Below are 23,971 nucleotides of genomic sequence, written 5' to 3'. Positions count from 1 at the left end.
GCCAAATGGAAATCTAAAAGCTCACTAAGGAAAATTATTCCTTAAAAATTAGAATGGTGCAAATGGAAGCTAATGACTCTGAGAAATCAAGAAATTATAAAACAAAACCAAAAGAATGAAAAAAAATAGAAGACAATATGAAATATCTCATTGGAAAAACAACTGACCTGGAAAAACAGATCTAGGAGAGATAATTTTAAAATTATTGGACCATCTGAAAGCCATGATCAAAAAAAAAGAGCCTAGACATCATCTTTCAAGATGTTATCAAGGAAAATTGCTTTGATATTCTAGAACCAGAGGGTAAAATAGAAATTGAAAGAATCCACCAATCACCTCCTGAAAGAGATCCCAAAAGGAAAACTATCAGGAATATTATAGCCAAATTCCAGATTTCTCAGGTCAAGGGGAAAATACTGCAAGCAGCCAGAAAGAAAGAAACAATTCAAGTATTGTGGAAACACAATCAGGATAACACAAGATGTAGCAGCTTCTACATTAAGGGACCAAAGGGCTTGGAATATGATAGGAGGTCAAAGGAGCTAGGATTAAAACCAAGAATCACCTACCCAGCAAAACTGAGTGTAATCAATGAGGGGGAAAAATTGATATTCAATGACGTAGAGGAATTTAATGTATTTGTGAGAAGCCAGAGCTTAACAGAAAATTTGACTTTCAAATACAAGACTCAAGAGAAGCATGAAAAGGTAAACAGAAAAGAGAAATCATAAAGGACTTATTAGAGTTGAACTGTTTACATTCCTACACGGAAAGATATTTGTAACTCATGAGACCTTTCTCATTATTAGGGTAATTGGAGGGAATATATATAGACAGAGGGCACAGAGTGAGTTGAATATGAAGGGATGATATCTAAAGAAGAAAAATAAGGCGATAGAGGAATGTACTAGGAGGAGAAAGGGAGAGGAAGAACGGGGGAAATTATCTCACATAAAAGAGGCAAGAAAAAGCTTTTACAGCGGAGGGGAAAAGGGGGGATGTAAGAGGGAATGAACTTTACTCTCATCGGATTTGGCTTCAGGAGGGAATAACAGACACTCAATAGGGTATGGAAATCTATCTTAACTTACAGGAAAGTAAGGGGGAAGGAGATAAGAGAGAGAGAGGGGTGATAGAAGGGAAGGCAGATTGGGGAAGGGGGTAATCAGAAGCAAACACTTTTGAGGAGGGACAGGGACAAAGGAGAGAACAGAATAAATGGGGGCCGGGATAGGGTAGAGGGAAATATAGTCTTTCACAACATGACTATCATGGAAGTGTTCTGCATTGACTATACATGTATAACCTATATCAAATTGTGTGCCTTCTCAATGAGGGTGGGTAGGAAGGAGGGAAGAGAATTTGGAACTCAAAGTTTTAAAAACTAATGTTAAAAATTTTTTCTACACGCAACTGGGGGTATAGAAATCTATCTACACAGGCAATGGAGTATAGAAATCTATCTTACCCTAAAGGAAAATAGAAGGGGAAGGCGATGGAGAGGGCGGTAATAGAAGAGAGGGTAGATTGGGGGAAGGGATAATCAGAACACATGCTATCATAGGGTGAGGGGAGAGGAGGAATAGGGAGACAATTTGGAACTCAAAATATTGTGGAAGTAAATACTGAAACCTAAGAATAAATAAATAAATAAATAAAAAGAAAAAGATGGGCTGGTTGTGGAATCAGGGATAGGAGTACAATAAAATATCAGGAAATGGCTATGATATGAAAACAAAAGTCAGCAATAAAGCTTTTTAAAAAACTAAAACAGACCAGTCTGCAATGGGCAAGGCCTTCAAAGATAAAACATTTCATAATGCAATATAATTTTATAAAATCAATGCAGTACCCTTATAGAGGTTTCACAAATATGTAACTAGAAATAATTACAGAAATCATTTCCCAAACTGATTTAAGGTAACAAAATTGTTGTTCCCTTGCCCCTACCAAAGCTGTTACGTTGCTTCTACCTATATTGTAACAGGTTGTAGTTATCAGCATAAAGCTATGGAACAGTTTTTCTTAGAAGTCCTTTCCTTATGACTTAGTCTTCTCATCTTCGAAAGAGCCTTCATCAGATTTCAAAAATGACCAAAAAACCTTCTTCACTGATACTCCATTATGTAATTTATCCTTATTATTAAATTCATTTTCTTTGCTCTAGACTAGCTCTTAATTTTCCAGACATATTTCATATCCCGTACATTCAGTCCCATTCACAGTATTTCCTTTTCTGACATTCATTCTAAAGCTGTAACTTGTTGATTTGGTACCAACATAACAATGACCTTATCTCCTCACTCTCCACACCACAGAAATATCTTCAAATCATTTCTGAAAAAACTGTTTTCCTAATCAGTTACTTTGACTTGTTCAGTCACTTCAGTTGCGTCTGACTCTTCATGACCCCATTTGGGTTTTCTTAGCAGATACTGGAGTGGTGCCATTTCCTTCTCCAGCTCATTTACAAATGAGGAAACTTGAGGCAAAAGGGGGTTAAGTGACTTGCCCAGGGTCACACAGCTAGTGTCTGAAACCTGATTTGAACTCAGGAATATATCTTCTGGCACTCTATCCAGTGTCACCTAGCTGGTACGGAATAGGCACTTAATGTTTCTTGAACGATCAACTACATTTTTAAGTGTTTATATGCCAGGTACTATGTCAAATGCTAGGGATAAAAACACCCAGAACAAGTCCTGCTCCCAAGGAGTTCACAGTCCAGTGGAAGACATGATGTGCAAACAACTATGCACAAAAAAAAACACAAGATAAATTGGGGTATTCTTAGAGGGAAGGCACTAAGATGGAGGAAGACTAGGAAAGGCCTCTTGCAAAAGGTGGGACTTTAGCTGAGCTGGGAAGTTATGACGAAATGAGGGAGACAGTTCTAGGCATGTGGGACAGCCAGTGAAAATGCTGAGTGTCCGGTTGAATACACCTGGAGTTGGGAGTGTCCTCTTCGAGCAACCACAAGGAGACCAGTGTCATCAGGGAGTAGTACATAAGACTAGAAAGGCAGGAAGAGGCCAATTTGTGAAGGACTTTAAAAACCAAACAGGATTTTATATTTTATCCTGGAAGCAACAGAGTTCCTGAAGTTTATTGAATAGGGGAGTGATATGGTCAGACTTGCATTTAGGAAGATCAATTTGATATAGAGCTCTACCTGAAGCAGGGAGACCAATCAGCAGACTACTGAAATACTCCAAGTGTGAGGTAAAAAATAATCTGTACTAGGATGTTATTGTGTTAGAGAAAAGATGGGTAAAGAAAAAGTTTCACAGAAACAGAATTTGACAACCTTAAAATGCAACAAATTTGAAATATTCTTATTAAACTTAAAATTTAACCCAAAGGGGCAGCTAGACAGCACAGTGGCTAGAGCACTAGCCCTGGAGTCAGGAGGACCCAAGTTCAAATCACTTAGTAGCAATGTGACTCACTTAACCCCAATTACCTCCAACAAAAGTTAACTGAAAAAGTGACTACCAAGACAAAATACAAAGCCTATTTGGCATTTAGGCTCTTCATAACTGGATTCCTTCCTACCTTTTCCATTCTTTTTTTCTCCACTAATTCCACACATCCATCCACATCGTCTATACTTGTTATTCTTTGCACAACACACCACATGTCTGTCCCTAGCTTTTGCACTGGCTAACCTCTTGTCCCACCTTGTGCCTGAACAGTCTTGCTCCTCTGTACTTCCACTTCCTAATTTCTTTTTTTTTTCCACCTCCTACTTTCTCTGGCTTATTTCAGGACTCATCTTGAATTCTATCTTCTACAGATGGCCTTTTCAGTTTCCCCCAGTTTCTAGTGCCTTTTCTTCTGAGATTCCCTTCCACTTCCTCTGTAAAAACTTTCTATATCCCTAATAGTTTTCATGTTGTCGGTCCTATTAGTATGTGAGTTCCTTGAGGGCAGGGAATTTGTGCCTTGCTTTGCATCCTTAGCACTGCACCTGGCACATAGTAAGCACTTAATAAATTCTTGGTGATCGACTACTCTGAAAGGATATATATCACATATTGTATGTGGTACTTTGGGGAATGAACAGCAACAGTTAAGATATGAACTTTTAATCTGTTTCTAGTAGTGAAGATTAGTCTGTATGAGTCCACTTGTCCAGATAGTCTTCCTTTGTGATCAATGGCATATATTTGTGAGATGTAAGATACAATCTTCAACAATGGAGTAGATGAAAGCTAACTGGCCCATTCAGGGATTAAATCTATGACCCTGGCTGGACTCATTACCAACATGATTTAAGTATGCAGTCATGAAGCCATTTTTAAAGTTCATTTGTAAGACTGAAAGATAATATGGTTATTTACTATAACCTTGATTCTCCTCTGGGATATACTCATGTCTATTCATCAATAAGGTTTCCACTGAAATTTTAACTGTTTGATATACTTTTTAAAAAATATCCCACATATAATTCAAGGGCTTTGTTATTATAAAATTGTTTGTTGTCATGAGAAGATAACTTGTGGTAGGGGCCATAAATTTCAGCCTCTTGATGTGAATTTCCACACCTGGCCTATTGGAGAAATACTCAATTCTAGTACTTCTGATGGTTGGATTAGATAACCTCTACTGTATCTTCTAGTTCTAAGTCTGTGATTCTATAATACTAAGAAAGTAGGATAAAGAAATAATAAAACACTGATTAAAAGCTACATCATATATTTGAGCACAAAAACTAGTAAATCTGACAGAAAACAGATTACAAGTATTGAGCCCTTTCAAAAAATTTAAGTTACACAAACACAGTTCACACCCATTTTATGAAAAATTCAAAATGGGAATAAGTATACTTATTCAATGTATACATCAACAAGAAATTGTAATATTAACCTATAACATTTATTACAATTTTTATATCAGGCCCCAATGGCTTTGAATTTCTATAATAAGGTACTTTCCACTTAAAACCATGTTTTTCCCCTCCTATAGAAACCTGTTCGTTTTCTTCCTCCAACTACAATTGCCAGCAATTTGGTTACAGCTTCAAGGATCAGTGCAGCACGGTATAAATTTCATTTATGAGCAAAGTTCGTAAAAAATGAGATAGTTTTGATTTGCTTTTTCACTTAATTTTTTAAAAGTGCAGAAAAAGGCATTTAGGGGGAAAGCGTAGCATCTCAGAAGAGATTGCTTTAAAAGAAAAAGGAACAAAACAAGAAAGCAAAATGTACTCAATTATCTATTTGTACTACAAGAAAAATATCACATCACATTCTATAAGAAAAATAGTAACTGAGGATTTTTAATTATAAAAATATACAGTCGATAGGTTAAAAATGCAAACGCCTTCTCAGAACAGTTCCACCTGACTTCTAAAATAGGTTAGTTTCCCATGTACCAGGATACAAACAAAATAACTTTCTCAGTTCTCAGGTTTTCATATTTCTCAGGCAACTATATCAATATAAGTATGAAGCAACAAGGGTGTGTGTGTATACACACAAGCACAGCACATCAGTTATGTATATACCTGAATGTATCTGTATGTATGTGAATGTTATCGCTCAGGAAAAAAATACATTTATTTTTAATGAAAACCAACCTTGCTATGCTTTTGCTTCATAATATAAACAGGTCAGATAGGTCTATGTGACCGCAGGACCTTTAAAAAAGTTAAAATAAAATCAACCAAAATAGTGCTTCAATCTAATTTTAAGACATTGTAATAATTCTCATAAATTAATGAATCAAGTCTCTCATGATTATCTGCACGATATTCAAATTTTAAGATAAAACAGAAGAGTCCAGAATTATAGTTAATACACTTTAAAACTGATTATTTTTATACACAAAAAAACCACTATAGTTACCTCAAGCATACAAACAGGAAAACTAGTGCAATACACAAACAGGTTTATTCAATAAATATATTTCTGACCTAATGGTTACCTCAAAGTTTGCAAACAGTGCAGAAATGGTCACTTCTCAAAAATAACCTACATTGAGCAAAGCTCACAATTTTGAAAGATCATCTACTACTCTATTTTCATGGATTTCAAAAAAGACATCAGAAACAAATTAAACATACTATCAATTTTACAAAAATAGAAATATAGTTTTGGATTTTACAAAACTTTACCAAACCTAGTATACTATTAATTTTAAGTTCAAGGTTTATTTTATACTGGGCTTAAAAAACCTCTAAAGATAGAAATCTGTTCAAATTTAAGTATATAAAGATATTTTCTGCACTGATCATTTATGAAAATTATTTAATTCCAATTTTTCAGGCCCAAGTTTCTTTTCCATTTTTAACATGGTACTTTTCATTCATTTATCACCAAATGTTAGAAGAGACTGCTTCTTTTTGAGGGCATTAGATGGAAATTTTTCACTTCAGCTTCAACTTTTAGAACCATTCAATTTATATTTTAAAATAATTCTTACTAAAATTAGAGACTACTATTGAAAAGGCTCAAAGTAAATGATAAATTGGAAAGTAAATTCTTAAACATGACAGCCTTATTAATGTAAAATTCTGGCTTGTTAAATACAATTTGGTACCTATAAAAATGTAAGAATAAAATCAATCACTCAAATATTTTGTAGGAAAATGCCCACGTGGAAATGACTACCTCCAAATTGGTAGTCATAGTTAGGACTTCCTTTCTTAAGCACTAATTTTATCATATTTATTTCAAATAGCACCAATGGGTTTTTCTCTTGTTTATAACAATTGACAAAGTGAGAACATAGGGGCTTATTTTCTGTAACTGTGCTATCAATTTAAGGCACTACATGGCATACAGAATCAAAAGCAAAACAAAAGTCATGCCAAATAAATGACACCTATGTTTGTTAGGGGTCTTAATCACTTATGGTTAGAAAAACTACTCATGTAAATAACTTATTAATCCAAAAGTACATTCAGTTTTCCATAATTTTATGATGCTTTAATTTTCTTTTATACCAAAATACAGAAATGATGAAAATATCAATGTAGCATATGATCTATTAATTTTTTTAAAAGCTCTAACTGAATTTTTCCAACCTTACATGAAAAGGATAGTCTACAAAAACTCAAGTATAAGAAGGTGGAAAATTACGTGATACATTTGCAATATAGTCTATCCCTGCAGAAGAGTGAAATCATTCTCTATAAAATATACTGAGGCACATAGGTTGGAAGTTTCTCAGGTAAATTTATGGCTAGAATGAAATAATAAATCTCCTCCAAAGCAGATATCTCTGATCACACTCAATTCTGTTTCTGAGAATACTTTTATATCTTTAGTCACTACTATCTTCATCATCTTCATCATCAGACACATTATTCAAAGGGGACTTAGGTGACTGGCTATAAGAGTCTGATCTAGTAGGCTGACATGTAGCCAAGTCCCCAGAAGAAAGCAAATCAAAGCAGAAATCACAAATCCGCACAGGCTTAGAAGACTGGCTAGGTAGAAGAAATCGCTTTTCAGAGCAGGGCCCACACACAACAAAGCCACATTTGCGGCAGTGGTGACGACGATTTACAGGAGTAAATTTTGCTTTCTGACAACGCATACACACAGTTGCCTCAGAGTCAGGTACCCAGACAGCAGCGTGTTCATTACTGGGAGTCTTCCCACTTTTGGAGAGTAAATCAGTAACACACTTATTTATGTGATTCATCCATTCTGATTTTTCAGTAGCTGTGGCAGCATAAACAGCAAATGATTTAGTTGGTGTCTTGATTAGCCATCCATTCCGTAGGTCTCCCTCATCCTTGATGGAATCAATAGTGACATTCTCCAGGGGGATTATATGTTGCTTGTTATATTTCTTCTTCTGAATGACAATATTGCCATAGACAAGAATATCATTAAATAGGAAAAACTGCCTTGCTTTTGGCTTCTTTCTACACAATTTAGTCAATACGCCTTCTCCAATAAGAACTCGTCCAGGAATTGTCAAGGGTTGTCCGGCTGCTCCAAAACAGTTTTCCACTATACTTATACGTCTGGTATTTGCTTCACTGTTTGCCAATCGATCCACCATCTTCTGCTAGTAGCCTAAAAAAAAAAAAGGAAAAAAATTGTTGGCACACAGGAAGAGAAAAGTTCACAGATGCTAGGACAAATTACTTGACCTAAATTTATTATGTTGAATGAGATTTTTATAAAAAGGTCAAGTGCTCCAATATTCCTAGTAGAAAAGTAATAAATAAGATCACAAAGACAACCCTTAAATGCCCCCCCAAGCTGTTTATCATCAAAGCATCTATAGATTCCAGCACACAGCATTTTCTCTACTGATAAGAACTTATACCCAAATAGTACAACATGTGATATTAAGTAATGAGGTTGGCTTAACAAACCAGGAACAAAAAGTTTCATAACTTCAAAACCACACATACTCTTATAAAATCAAAGAACTTTATTTTCTGGAGTGCTAAGCAACAAAGAGTTGCCTATTTGGTTAGAGCCTGAAGAAAGTTAACTCTTTTTCTTCTAATTTATCATGGAAGCAGAGAGGAAAAGGGATTTGAGAAGCTATTTGAAGACATTAATTATCAAGTTTAATATCATTACTAATGAGATTAAAGATTTACAGAAGAGATCATTTCCTCATCTCTAAGATAAGGACATGCTATTTATACCACTGACCTGATGAGGTTGTTGTGTAAACCAAAAAGTGACATATATCAGTCATTACAGCCCTGTGTAACAGTAGAGTATACACAACTATTCATAGATTGGTATTTTTACCAATACCACAGTAGTCTCTGTATCTAAACTACTTTAGACACACGCAAACTCTCAAAGAATTCAAAGATCTGACAAAAATGAAAATTTATTTAAAATAATAGATCTCCACTAAAATTTTACTCTATGGCTTCACCATGCTATAGAGATGAATTTGCTAGCAAGTTATATCTTCTGGAAGGTACAAGCCTAAACAAATATGTCCATTATTTAGCTAAATTTAGAGAGATTCATGATCAAGCTGACCAGAATGTAATGGATCTTTCAACTAGAGCAATTTTTGTAGACCATCAACTACGTCACAAGACGTGATAAGCAGAAGAAAGAGCTATAATGAGATCCATTAAAACTGAAAGAAATAAAACTCAGATAATTTCTGATGGTGTTGCACAATTATAGAATTTAAATGTCCTGGAATTTGATAAAGCAAGCAATACTGAGTGCAAATTACTAAATTGCGAACTATCTACTTTGCCATTATAGGTTCTTGACATCCCATAAATCAGACCCAAGATTCTCTATAGGGTCTCTCAAGTCACCCTGCTGGGCAAGCTCTGCATCTATAGGTTAGAAGCAGAACAGAGAGAACTGAAAAGGATCCACTATTCATCAAAATGTAACAAATATATTTCGGTTGCAATTTAAATTATCCAACCTGGAGTATATATGGGAAATTAGTCAAGAGATAGTAAAGACTGTAGTGTTAGCTATCTCAGCCTGGTCTTTCTTCAAGTCCATTGGGTCAACACTATTCTTAAAAGAAAATTAATGAGATCTAGAGGTGTGGATTTTCCTCAATAATAAGTTTAAAGAATAAGCTAACCTCAAAATATAACTATTGAGTTTTGAATGACTGTGCCTCAACCATGATTGAGGGGTACTTTCTAATTCCACTGACTGAATATTTAATGAACCCATGAGGAAATTTACATCAGAATTTAGGATTTACAGCAAGCAATCCAGCACATTATGTCCATTATAGTGTGAGTTCTAATTCTTTAAGAATTTTGTTAACCTTTGAAAAATGGTTACTGTTGCAGACAATAGGAAATGCTTGCAAGTCTACTTGCCAAGACAAATCCAGGAACTACATGAATGCGATTACAAAACACTTAACACAAATAAAAACAGATATAAACACCTGGAGAAATATTAATTATTCATGACTGGCCAAGCCAATATAATAAAAATGGCAATTCTACTTAAATTACTTATTCAGTGTCATACCAGCCTAACTACCAAAAAAAAAAGTATAATAAAATCATTTGGAAGAACAAAATGTCAAGAATATCAAGGTTCAATGAAAAAAAAATGCAAAGGAGGGCATCCTAGCAGTAACAGAGTTCAAACTATATTGTAAAACAGCAGTCATCAAAATCTGGTACTGGTAAAGTGGTCAATCAGTGGAACACTGTAAACAATACACAGCAGTAAATGGCCATAGTAATCTAGTGTTTGATAAACCCAAAGATCCAAGCTTGGAGGTAAGAATTCACCATCTGACAAAAAAAATTGCTTGGAAAACTGGAAAGCAGTGTGGAAGAAACTAGGTATGGAACAGCATCTCACACTGTATACCAAGAGAAGGTCAAAACGGATAAATGATGTAGCCATGAAGAGTGATATCATTAGGAAATCAAGGGAGCAATCCAAACAAGAGATGGATAGGATTACAGGAAGCAAAATATAATTGATTACATGAAATTAAAAGTCATTTTGCACAAACAAAACAATGTAGCCAAAATCAGAAGGAAAACAGAAAACTAGAGAAAAAATTTTATAGCAAGTTTCTCTGATAAAGGCTTCATTTCTCATACAGGGAACTTAAGCCAAATTCATAAAAATAAGAGCTATTATCTAGTTGACAAATAGTCAAAGGATATGAACAGGCAGTTTTCAGAAGAAATCAAAGCTATCAATAGTCACGTAAAAAATGTTCAAAATCACTAGTTATTGGAGAAATTCAAGCTAAAAAAACCTTTTAGATAACACCTATCAGATTGACAGAAAAGGAAAATGACTAACGCTGGAGAGATATGGAAAAACTGGGACACTAATGACTGTTGGTGGAGTTGTGAACTGGTCTAATTATTCTAGAAAACAATTTGGAACTATGGCCATAGAGCTATAAAACTGCATACCCCTTGACCCAGCAATACCACTAGAAGGTCTGAATACTAAAGAGACCAAAAAAAAAAAGGGAAAAGGACCCATAGTTATAGCAACTTTTTTTATGGTGACAAAAGAACTGGAAATCAAGAGGATGCCCATCAACTGGGGAATGGTTGAACTAGCTGTGGTATGTTATCATGATGGAATATTATTGTGCTTATATGAAATGGCAAAGGGGATGGTTTCAGAAGACTGGGAAGACTTACATGAACTCACGCAAAGTAAACAGAAATAGATCATTGTACACACTAACAGCAATACTGTACAATGATCAACTGTGAATGGCTTAGTTCTCAGTAACAATGATCCCAGGCAATTCTGAAGGAAATTCCAAAGGGCTCATGACAATGTTATTCACCTCCAAAGAAAGAACTAATGGAGTCTGAATGTAGATTGAAGAATAATTTTTCATTTTATTTTTGTCTTTTTTTTTGGGGCAACATGGCTAACATGGAAATATGTTTTGCATGATTTCACATATATAATCAACATATTTCTTGCCTTCACAACAGGTAAAGAAGGATTGGGGAAGGTGATATGTAGAAGAGAGAATTTAGAGCTCAAACTTTTCTAAAAATGAATGTCAAATATAAATAAATGAATTTTCAAAAATAAAATACAGCTTAAAATTTTTCTTATTTTTAAAATGAGTGTTAAAAATTCAAATTTAATTGAGAAATATTTTTTAAAACAAATGAAAATATACTTTAAAAATAATATCATGGAAATCAATGAAAAAATATAAAGGAAGGTGGCATAGCAGTACCAGACTTCAAACTACACTACAAAGCAGTAATACAGCAAAACAATCTGGTACTGGCTAAGAAATAAAGTAGTAGATCAGTGGAAGAGACCAGATTCACAATAGAGTAGTATTGTGATCATGTAGTGTTGACAGTAGTAAATGATCATGTTGTATTTGATAAACCCAAAGATCCAAGCTTTTGGGACAAGAACTCTTATTTGACAAAAATTGCTGGGAAAAACTGGAAAGCAATTTGGAAGAAACTAGGTATAGACCAACATCTCACACTGTATATACCAAGATATGCTCAAAACAGGTAAACAGTTTAGATACAAAGGGCACTATCATGAGCAAATTAGGGGTGCATCAAAAATTTTACCTGTAATATCTATAGATGAGGGAGACTATGATCAAACAAGAGATGGAAGGGTCATGGGAAGCAAAATGGTTAACTGAATTACATTAAATTAAAAAGGTTTTGCACAAACAATACCAGTGCAGCCAAGATTAGAAGGAAAGCAGGAAACTGGGAAGGAAATGTTTACACCAAGTTTTATGACAAATATAGAAATATATTTTGCATGATTTCACAGGTATAATTGATATCACATTTCTTGCCTTTTCAATGGGGAGGGAAGGGGCAGGAGGGAGAATTTGGAATTCGTGTGTTTTTTTTTAAACACACTAAAATAAGACAAATTTGTTTTTTAAACTTCAAAAAAAATTTTAGAGAAAAAATGGTTACCCCTTACCAACTGGTTAGAACTGACAACCATAACTGTTGGTAATATTAAATGCTTAAACTTTTCGTAGTGGCAAAGAACTAGAAACAAAAAGTTTCACCACTGATCGCTGTTGTTCAGTCGTATCCAACTCTCCATGATCTCATTTGGGGTTTTCTTGGCAAAGATACGGCAAAACAATCTGGTACTGCCTAAGAAATAAAGTGGTTTGTCACTTCCTTCAGCTTATTTTGCAGATGAGGCAAACAGGGTTAAGTGACTTGTCCAAGGTCATACAGCTAGTGTCTGAGGCCACATTTGAATTCAGGTCTTCCTCACTCCAGGCCCAGCATTCTATCCAGTGTGCCACCTAGCTTTCCTAAGCACTGATTGGGGAATCTGGTTAAATCAGTTGCTACAAAAATATTTTATTACTTTACTTTGACCCAGCAATACCTTACTAGACCTATACTCTTAAAGAGTTGAGGAAAAAGATCTATGTGTGCACAAATATTTATAGTAGCTCTTTTCATGGTGGCAAAGAAAAGGGTGCCCCATTAATTGGAGAATGGCTAAACAAATTATAGCATATGAATGTAATGAAATCACATAAAAAATGGTGATGGGGCACTTTCAAAGAAACCAGGGAAGACTTGTACAAACTAATGTAGGGTGAAGCGAACATAATGAAGAAAACAAGTTGTATGATAACAGCGCTGTGAAGACAACTTTTTGAAGTATTTTAATAACTCTGACCAACACAATGAGCAAACACAACTTCAGAAATCTTATGATGAAACACGCTACCCACCCTCACATGATGGGCTCAAGGGTGCAGATGCAAACTTTTTGGACATGCCAAATGAAGGAATTTGTTTTGTGTTTCACTATGCATATTTGCTACTTTAGATAATTTGTCACAAACAGATCACAGATTGTGGACAGCCTATTGTAATTTGGAAATAGCTGTGTTAGTGTATACAGAATTAATGCACACTGGTACACACACTCACCCACTGGTGGTATATGCCTGCTTTTAACCAGCAAAATCATGATGGAAAAAAACCTTAATTATTAGCAAGTCTAATTCCAATGTATGTCTTGTTTACTTTTTGCAAGTTTTATATTTGTAATGAAAATACTTTACTGTATATTATTGTTACCAAAATGAAAATGGACTTGCATAGAGTTGAAGCTGGGCTGAAGATCTGTTTTAATCATCAATCAATAACATCCTGTCACCAGTCCTCATCCCTGCAGACTAACATCCCAATCACCACCAAAACATGCCAATTATACCACCCCAGCTTTCAGCCATCCTTCCTGGCCATCTTTTCACCATGTGACCTACTACAACATGTCCCCTAGACCTCTAGAGACCTAGCTCTGTGGGACTTAATCCACTCCATTTTAGAACTTCCTGCCCTGAGGCCAAAGATATCCTAACTGATGAGTCAATAAATGCAAATTCACTTAGGTTAGGTCACTATATCAAAGCAGTCCCTAGATTATCAGACCATGCTCCCAAACAATCATGCTGACATGAAAGATGATAGTGTTACAGTTTCCTGAGGTACAGGTGTAAATATAATACTACCATTGCTGCTGTAAAGAACATGTCAATGATTCAACTCATCATCCCTGTGACTTCCCAGATTTAAACACTTTTTCCTGGCCACCAGTCCCATCTATGTGCTGTCTCAAGGCTATTAGGATATAGGCTTCTTGAGGTCAGGGACTGTCTCACTTCTGCATCTGCATCCCCAGCCTTTAGCACAGTTCTCGCCACATAGTAAGCATCTAATAAATGTTTTCCACTGATTTATCACAATAAAAAGATCCTGGGTCTTAAGAGGAGGAAAGAAGCAAGGAAGGTGACATGTCCCCTATTTTTGCCTACCAGACACATTTTCCCCATTCAACTGTTTTTCCTTCAGGTCCAGAAATCAGTAATGTACTCATCATAACAAAGACTGCAACAAAATTTGGCTGTTCACAGGGGCTCACTACCTCCTTACCTAAGCTGGATATCAGCTATTTAGTGGAATAAACATAACATATATAGGATCTCATAGCTACAGCTGGAAGTTGACTGTAAAGGTCTTATAGTACATTCAATCACTTTATACATTCATTTATAGATGAGGAAACTAAGGCCCAAAGAGGGCAAGTAATTTGATCAAAGCTAAACAGGCAGTAAGCATCAGAGATGAATCATGGTCCTCAGACTCTAGAATTAGCGTTTTTTCCACAATATCTGGGATTTTACAATACATCTATGTCTTTTACAAACCAACCAAATTATTTAAGTACTACAAGGAATGAGTAGGAACCTAATTACACACTTAGATTGAAAACAGACTAGAAAAAGGCAAAGTCCAAAACTTTAGTAAAAATGATAATGGCAGTCTAAGACACGATACATCTCAGAAAGACACTCTCTTTTATCACATTAGACAATTAACAATGAAATCTTTACAAGATGGATGTACTAAATTTAATTTAGGTTTATCCAGAAAAATAATAGGAATGAAAGTAAGCTGATCATCACCAAAATCAAATCTAGACAGAGCTTTGAGATGTTTTCTTATTTAGCATTTCCCAACTGCTGGTATTTGAATATTCTACAGCTGTCTTTACTACCTGACATTAATTTTTTCCAGTTTAAAAGGCTTTTGAAATGTAACAAAATAACATCTTTACTACAGTATATAACAAGATTCTCACTAATTCAACTGTGTTTCTTTAGATTCCTATCCTGCCCCAAACTTAAATTAGTCCTTATATATGTCTTAGAAGTATAATCTTTTAAAAATACCTGGGGGGGGGGGGTTGTTTTGTTTTTTGGGTTTTTTCTGCATGTGAAAGTCCATCTTTTATGGTTATTATAGAGATAAGATGTGAAATTACAAATCCTAAAATGATGTCTCAGAATTCAGGGGTGGGGAAACTGAGGCCTCAAGGTGTTCCCCATTCCTGTTTTAGATAATCGTCTAATCTTAAACCAAATTTATGATTTGAGGGAAGACAGAAATGGACAAGCCAGAGGTGGCCACTAGCAATCATGGTTTTCATCTGCCTTAATACGTCTCAGGAAGTACTCTGGTCCAGTGTGCTGAGCTCCCGCATTAAACTTCACCAAAATATCTTTATTTTGGTAGCCCTTCAGTGATACTAATTTGAGCTCTAAACTAAAGTTAAGAATTTGTGTCCTAAAGCAGCATGCTGAGTTTTTTCCTATTGCTACTCTGTCCTTGAAAGTTTATGATAAATATCTCTGGCTTCTCAAATGGAAAGTTGACCCCTAAATTTGCTAAAACATGGCTAGGTCACCTTTAACAAACTTAAGTAAAATTACTAATTTAACCATTCCTCATAACTATTACTTTCTAACACTAAATTGTGCACATATGCATTCAACTCATTGCTCTTGCACTCATGCTCTTTAACACATCCATACAGAATCTCAGAAGCTATCTATGCCAAACAAGAATTATTCCTATAACAACCATCCCACAATCACATTGAATCTTCCTGAGAATCAGTCTCCTCTCCTATAAAATAAGGAAACTGGACTAGACAGTCTCTCAGGTCCATTCTAGTTCTAAATCTATATCATCTCTAACTGCTAAATTTATTATTATCCACATATAGGTAAGTCCTTCCCAGACCCTCAAATTCATTTAATTACTGTTTCAACTAACAGACAGCAATATTTCATTTATCTTAATGTGACTTAACTAGCAACACCTACCTTAACTATTTATGAACAGATAAGAAACCAGAAGCAAACAATAATGAATTTCTAAGCTCTCCAAAGAGATGTCAACTGCTAAAAAGAAAACACTTTAGGATGTCACCCAGAAGCTTTTCAGTGTTAATTCAGAATAATTTTAACAAGTTTGATAATCTGGTATCATGGTTCATGAAGAGCTGAAGCAACAAACTGGAGATGCTTTCAGAGAGCTTACAAAAGATGAGCTTGTATCTCAAAACTTTTATTTAGTTACAAAAAGTAGTTGTTTTATACACATGTGCAATAAGTCAGCAGAAAATTAAAATATGGAAAAATACTAGCCAGACAGACTTTCCCCAGGACTGTTTCTAACTGAACTTCATTAAAAAAACAAAACACAAGATGAACAATAGATAGCTGACATACATAATAATTATTTAAATATCTCATTTATTCTACTGATTCAAATGCTTTTTATAGTCAAACAAACATAGCAGAATGTTGCATTCTCTGCATCTTAAGTCAACTATGGGATTGTATAGATGTTATCTGCTATAGAATATCATTTGTGAAAGCCTGGCAGTTTCCTTCTCATACTTTCATCAAGGATGCCCTCAATATAAACACATATTACTCACATGAAGTTGGTATTTTCTCAAAAAAATTTAAGAGAATAGAGTCTATTTTTTTTCCTTAGAGTTCAGTGTGCTCCTTCTCTTCTAGATCTTGAGATTTGATCTTTAAATACCTAAAGACCGTTCGTTTCCTCCAGCACAGATGTCCCCTGCACACACTTGGTCTACTCTAACTATTCTTTCCATCTTTTCTTTAGTGCCATTTCTATTTCCCCAAGCAGCACATAACCAAGCATCTACTCATAGAGTCTCTTCTCCTGAGATTATCCCACATCATTAACTGCCTAGTGGACATTTTGAAATGGATGTCCTATAAGAATCTTTAATTAATTTTTCTCCTGAACTTAATACACAATAAAATTAGTATTTCCATATACAAAGTAGATCAGAAAAAGGAAACTGGAAATAAAACCACAAATCCTTACTGCACACACTTGATTTTCCTTTTAAGTTCATAATAAATTCAACATTTACTTTCAAAGCTATTCTATTTCTCTGTTTTCCTTCAACCCTTCCTTCTGTGCTCTTCTATACATTCTTTTCAATGTTTCAGTAATAACTTTTTTTAGGGGAAAGAACAACCCAATTACTAGTCACTCCTCCTAACCAACCTCCTCATAATTTTTTTTAAAAGGGCAAGAAACAAAACCCTTGTAAACAAATATGCATAGTAGACAAAAACAAATTTCTACATTAGCCCTGGATTCCTCCCCTTCCCTCCTTTTTAAATCCTTGTTAAAAGAGAAGGCTCAAAGGAATAATTTACCGTCACATCGATGGAGAAGGAAAGAATTTATGACCAAACAAGAGATAGAGAACATTATGAAATGCAAAATGGATAATTTTGATTACATTAAATTTAAAAAGTTTTGCACAAAGACAATGCAACAAAGATTAGAGGAGAAGCAGAAGTCTGGGAAACAATTTTTATAGCGAGTGTCTCTAATAAAGGTTTCATTTCTAAAATATATAGAGAACAAAGGTAAATTTATAAGAATACAAGTCATTCTCCAATTGATAAATGATCAAAGGATATGAACAGGAAGTTTTCAGATGAGGAAATTAAAGCTATCTATAGTCACATGAAAAATGCTCTAAATTACTATTCTAAAATTCTAAATTACTATTGATTAAAGAAATGCAAATTAAAACAACTCTGAGGTACCTACCACCTCACACCTATCAGATTGGCTAATATGACAGAAAAGAAAAATGATAAATGTTGAAGATGTGGGAAAATTGGAACATTAATGCATTGTTGGTGGAGTTGTGAACAGATCCAACCATTCTGTAGATTAATATGGATCTATACCCAAAGGGCTATAAAACTGTGCATACCCTTTGACTCAGCAATACCACTACTAGGGCTGTATCCCAAAGAGACAATAAAAAAGGGAAAAGGACTCACACGAACAAAAATACTTATAGCCATTCTTTTGTGGCAGCAAAGAATTGGAAATTCTGAAATTCAACGGATGCCCATCAACTGGGGAATGGCTGAACAGGTTGTGGTTTATGAACATAATGGAATACTATTGTACCATAAGAAATGATGAGCAACCTGACTTCAGAAAAACCTGGAAAGACATGAACTGATGCTGAGTGAAGTGAGCAGAACCAGGAGAACATTATAAACAGTAACAGCAACATTGTGAGACGACCAAGTTTGATAGACTTAGTTCTTCCTAGCAATACAAGGATCTAAGACAATTCCAAAAGACTCATGATGGAAAATGCTATCCACATCCAGAGAAAGAATTGTGGAGCTGGAATGCAGATCACAGCATACTGTTTGTTCTTTTTTAAAATTTTTGTTTTTTCTTTCTCATGGTTTTTCCCCTTTATTCTGATGGTACTTTCACAACATGACTAGTGTGGAAATATGTTTAACATGACTGTACATGTATAAAATACATCAGATTGCATGCCATCTTGGGGAGGGGAAGGAAAGGGAGAAGATTTAGAACTCAAAATCTTATAAAAGTGGATGTTGAAAACTAAAAATAAATAATTATTTTTTAAAATGAGAGAGGGCTCACAAGGTAGGGGAGAGACTGGATATATTTTAATATGATTTTTTTTTAAAACCACACAATACTCCTAGATGCAAATCTCTGTACAAGAAAGCATCTTGATACAAACAGACTATATTCAACCACTTAACAATACTTACTGAGCACTCACTACAATCTAGCTAGGAAGAAAAAACATACACATCATCATATTAAGTCCAAACTCTTCAGTCTAGCATAATACAACTTCAGAAGCCAAAGCAGAAGTGTGTAAACAAAATGTCATCAACTGTGAAGTTCATGTTAGAAAAATTTAAAGGATTCCTGATATTAAAATACCTCTTTAAAAGTACAGACAAGAATTTTAAAACTCCAGGCCCCTCCTTACTGATTTTGGGTTTGGCTTTTTTTTTTGGCACATTTTACATTTAATTTATTATTTAGTAAATATTTTAATACGATGTCTGTCGTGCTCTTAAAATATCTAATACAAAGAGGCAAAATGATTTTCTAAAAGAAATGTAACACTGAGAAAAGAATTGCTTCCAAAAACTGAAGATTTGTTCTTCCTATTGCAAATATGATCCTTAATATAATCTTGTGAGTAGGTAAGCTCTACAGCTCAGGCTCAAAGGCCATTCGTTGAAGATATAAATCAGACTAGGATCGTTTTGAGAGCTGAGACTTTTTTGCCCTTCTTTGTATCCCCAGCACTAAAGTACAGTGCCCAACACAAAGGAAGGATTTAATAAATGGAACAAATGACTTTCTCTTCAAAGTTCTTTCCAACTGAATTATGAGATCTATCCTATCAGTAAATTTTACTAATTTAAATATAGCTGCTGAGCGGCATAGAGAGTAAATGGAAAGGGCACTGGGCTATCACTAACTTATCATATAACATTCCTCAAGTCTCTTTACTTTCCTATACTCTGTAAATTAAGCATTACACTAAAATATCTCTAGGGTCTCTTTCAGTTTTCAAGTCTTATGGCCCATCAACTTATTTCCAGATTTTGAGCCAAGGCTAATTTGTAATTATATTAACAATACTACACTTGGAACCTGAAAGAAACATTTAAAAAGAAAGAGGAACAAGATGAAGGGTGGGGAAGAAGATTACATACTCCTTAGGGTCAGTTAACTATTTTAGGGTAGACTACTTCCTCTTCTCTTTTGACAAATCAACTAATTAGGGATGAAAAGCCATTTTACAAATTATATTTTATTTTATCTAATAACTAATAAAAGGAAGGTTTTAGTTCTAGTTTACAATGCTACAATGAATAAAACCAAAAGAGCAGGCTATTTTTCTTGGGACAGTCATACCCTTTATTTAATAATTTACTACTCTGAAAAAACACTTGCTTTAAAGCTTTTAAATCTTGTGAGCTCTGGACGACCAGTTAATGACTTTACATGTTCCTTTAATGAGAATATGCTATTTGAATGGAATTCAAGTTAACTCAAGGTTAGTCCCAGAACAGGAACTTCAATTACAAGGGTTTAGATTTGTTGATCTAAAAGAGAATGCCAGCCATACAAAAAAAGTGCCTTTAAAATATATGATCTAATGAAATTTAAAAGCATGAGTAAATACTGTTAAAACTTTCAGTGCTTTTTAATTAAAAAGCTGCTCAACATTAACTTGTTTATACAGATCATTACAAATCTCATTTTTATTTCTCAAAGGCAATTCAGCTCAACAAACATTGTGTAAGTAACAAAAAAGTTTCTGTCCACAAGGAGCTTATATTCTATTAAACGGACTGAACTGTTTGAAAAGTTGAAAAATTTCACTGGAAATTTGTATTAATTATTCTTCATTCTATTATTTATTATTATTATTTATAAACATTACTATATTAACAAGTATGTTATATACAATTATTATAAACATACAAATTTATTGTTTTATTTATTAAATTTTATATCCAAAAGCAAAAAAGAACCAATTCCCCTGTCTTCCCCTATCACCAATTGCAGAATTGTGGCAAAGCAGCTATCCTATTCTTATAAAAATGGCCAAATACTTTATTCCACAGCACAAAATTGTCATACCTTGCATTTATAGTGATCACATTAATCTGAGTTTGATATGAAAATTCATTTTAGCAAAACCAAAAATTATGTAATGAGTTCAAATTTATTTTAATATTAAGTTAGTATGCAGTATTGAACAGAAAAGTAACATTTGCCACATTCTTTTTTTTTTCTTATGACTCACCATTTTCTTTATTTGTACAAAATAGTGAATAGAAAATAATCATACCCTGACTGGGAAAAAATGGTAGTTTAGGGTTTAAACAAGTCCTTCTGTCCTGAAGCATCTATTTTGAAGGCTTGGGACTAGCAACTTTAGCCCCAGCATCTTTGGGTTTGGATTCAGCAGGCTTAGCAGCCTTGGAATCAGACTTGGCGACCTTGGCTTCAGATTTGCTAGGTTTGCGGCCATATTTGGTAGCCTTGGGATCAGATTTACTGACCTTGGAGGCAGACTTGGCAGCCTTGGGGTCAGTGGACTTGGCAGTCTTGGGGTCAGCGGTTCTGGCAACCTTAGAGTCAGGCTTTGTGATCCTAGGGCCTGGACGCTTGGTGGCCATCTTATGTCCAGCACGCCGGGCACCGGCCTTGGGGATCTTGGGTCTGAGGAGCTTGGCCTTGGAGGCCTTGGTGCTCAGGGCCTTGATGGCCTCTGCTCGTGCTTTGATGGCTTTGGCATTGTTGGCCTGCATCTTCTTCAGCCCCTTCTGGTTGTGTTTCTTGGCAAAGCACATGTTTCTCAGAAACTTGGGGTCAACCCCTTTCAGAGACTCGTATCTCTGTGACCTAGGTTTCTTGATGCCATTTCTGTGCCATTTTCGTGATTGGTTATGGGTAGTATGGTTCTTAGACTTAGCCATCTTTACACCGCAGCCTGCACTAACAGGTACTCCACCGACCGGAAGAGGCCAAGCAAGAGAGAGAAAAAAAAAAAAGCTGCCATATTCTTAAATGTGCTTTCATAGCCTTATAGTTTTCTCAAACCAGTTGACAGAATTTCAGATTTACAATTTCAAAAATTATCATTTGCTACATATAAGGGTTTTATAGTAATGTATTCTGTCTCTGGGATACCTATGCCTGTTACCAAGAGAAGCAAACTCTTCTAACCAGTTGACAATCATTTATTAAACTATTTACCAAATGCTGGGGATAAAAAAAAAAAGCAAAAACAGTCCCTGCCATCAAGGAGCTTACTTTCTAATGAAAGAACAACATGCTACCTACAAGATATATAAAGTAGATGGAATGTAATCTCAGAGAGAAAGGCACTAGGAGTGGATTAAGAAGGCCTTCTAACAAAAGATGGGATTTGAACTAAGCCTTTCAAGAAGCCAGGGAAGCTAAGGGCAGAACATTCCAGACATGGGAGACAACCAGTACAAAGGCATAGAGACACTAAGTGGAGTGCCTTGTAAAGAAACAGCAAAAACTGGATGTATCGAGGGGAGGTGTTTTGTGTGTGTGTGTGTGTGTGTGTGTGTGTATACACAAAGTGTGATAACTGAAAAGGTGGAAAGGAGTCTAATTGTGAAGAACTTTAAAATCCCAAACAGAAAACTTCATATTTGATTCTGTAGGTAACTGGGAAATGGGGTTAGCCGAGTGGGGGTGGAGAGACCTGTGGTTTTAAAAATCATTTTGACATCTAAGTGGAAGATGAAATGGAAGAAGAAAAATGAGACAGGGAGACTAATTAGAAGGCTAGCTACTTCTTCAATAGTCCAGGAGAGAGGTAGTGAGGGCCTGAACTAAATGTTAATTAAGATGTATAGAAAAGAGTGAAGGTAGAAATGACAAGATCTGACAATATATGGAATATGTGGGATGAGAACAAAGAGTCCAAGCCAGCATCTAAAAAGAGGTCCAAGGACGGTGGTGCCTTGGACAACAAAAAGGAAGTTTGGAAAAGGAGTCTTGGGGGAAAAAAATGAGTATTTGGAAATGCTGAGTTTGAGACGCCCAAAAACCAAATGGTAATGTAGGGCTACAGCCCAAGAGAGATTAGGGCTGCATATACAGATCTGGGAATCAGTTACATGCTATTGTTGTCATTTAAGTCACGTCTGACTCTGTGACCCCATTTAAGGTTTTCTTGGCAAAGATACTGGAGTGGTTCCCATTTCCTTCTCCAGCTCATTTTACAGATGAGGAAACACAGGCAAACGGATTTAAGTGACTTGCCCAGGATCATACAGCTAGTAAGTTTCTGAGGTCAGATTTGACTCAGGAAGATGAGTCTTCCTGACTCCAGGCCTGGCACTCTACCCACTATGTCGTCTAGCTGCCCTCTATCAACTACACAGAGATGATAACTGAACCATGGAAGCTGATGAAATCAAATTTACAATGAAGAGAGGAGAGAACCCAAGACAGAACCTAAAGGATACTAACTGATTAATGATTAATAGTAGTAACATGAAGAATCAGCAAACCAGAGTAAGAAGGGGCAGTCAGAAAGACATGAAAAAATGAGGGGAGCAATATAGAGAAGGTGTGTAAAACACTGCAGTAAGGTCTAGAAAAACAAAGATTGAGAAAAAGCCATTAGATTTAGCAAGTAAAAGATTGTTGGTAACTTTGGAGAGACTGTTTCAACTGAATAAGGTTGGAAACTATATTGCAGAGGGTGTAGAAGAGTGGGAGGAGAGGAAGTGGATGCATATAGTGTAAATGACTTTCTTAAGGTATTTACAGAGTGAGTTAGCCCCCTCCCATTAGTACCCAGTATTAGTGATATCATAATGCTATTAAACTGCACTAAGACTTTTGGGGCACCCTGTATATTCTTCATTTGCTTTATATTGAAGAGTCCTGCTTAAATAAATCCATGCTTCTTTAATACCAACTAAGGTACCAACTAGCTATTCTTTAGTGCCAACTAAGGTGAACAAATTCCTCAAAATTAACACCCAATGGCCAACATCAGAGAACACACAAATGGCCAACACACAAACCTCTTCATCACAGCTCTAACAGAACACTTCATCACCCACCTCACAAGTACGGCAGCTTATTCTTTCAGTTAGTTTCACTGTTATGTTTTTGGAGAAAACAGGGAGTAGGTAGAACAAGAAGAGGTCATCCAGAAGTCTGATAAAAAATATACTTAAAAGGACTGGCAAAAAGATTTTAAGAGAAAACATGTCTCTCCTTAAGCCAGCTTTCTCTCCACAACTT

The 23,971-nt window shown here is 35.3% G+C and overlaps 1 protein-coding gene across 1 annotated transcript in view; it reads right to left on the bottom strand.

Moving 5' to 3' along the window:
• Positions 1–4,681: 4,681 nt before the first annotated feature.
• Positions 4,682–23,971, bottom strand: part of PLEKHF2 (pleckstrin homology and FYVE domain containing 2) — a 30,090-nt gene continuing 10,800 nt past the window's right edge. Inside the window, exon 2 of the mRNA XM_020968783.2 lies at positions 4,682–8,033. Coding sequence (XP_020824442.1) covers positions 7,270–8,019 — 750 coding nt within the window. The 5' untranslated portion in view covers positions 8,020–8,033 and the 3' untranslated portion in view covers positions 4,682–7,269. The remainder of the gene's footprint in view (positions 8,034–23,971) is intronic.

Source organism: Phascolarctos cinereus, unplaced genomic scaffold (assembly GCF_003287225.1).
Source record: "Phascolarctos cinereus isolate Bilbo 61053 unplaced genomic scaffold, phaCin_HiC Scaffold_4;HRSCAF=312, whole genome shotgun sequence".
Lineage (NCBI taxonomy): Eukaryota > Metazoa > Chordata > Mammalia > Diprotodontia > Phascolarctidae > Phascolarctos > Phascolarctos cinereus.
This window is presented reverse-complemented; position numbering and strand designations above follow the sequence as displayed.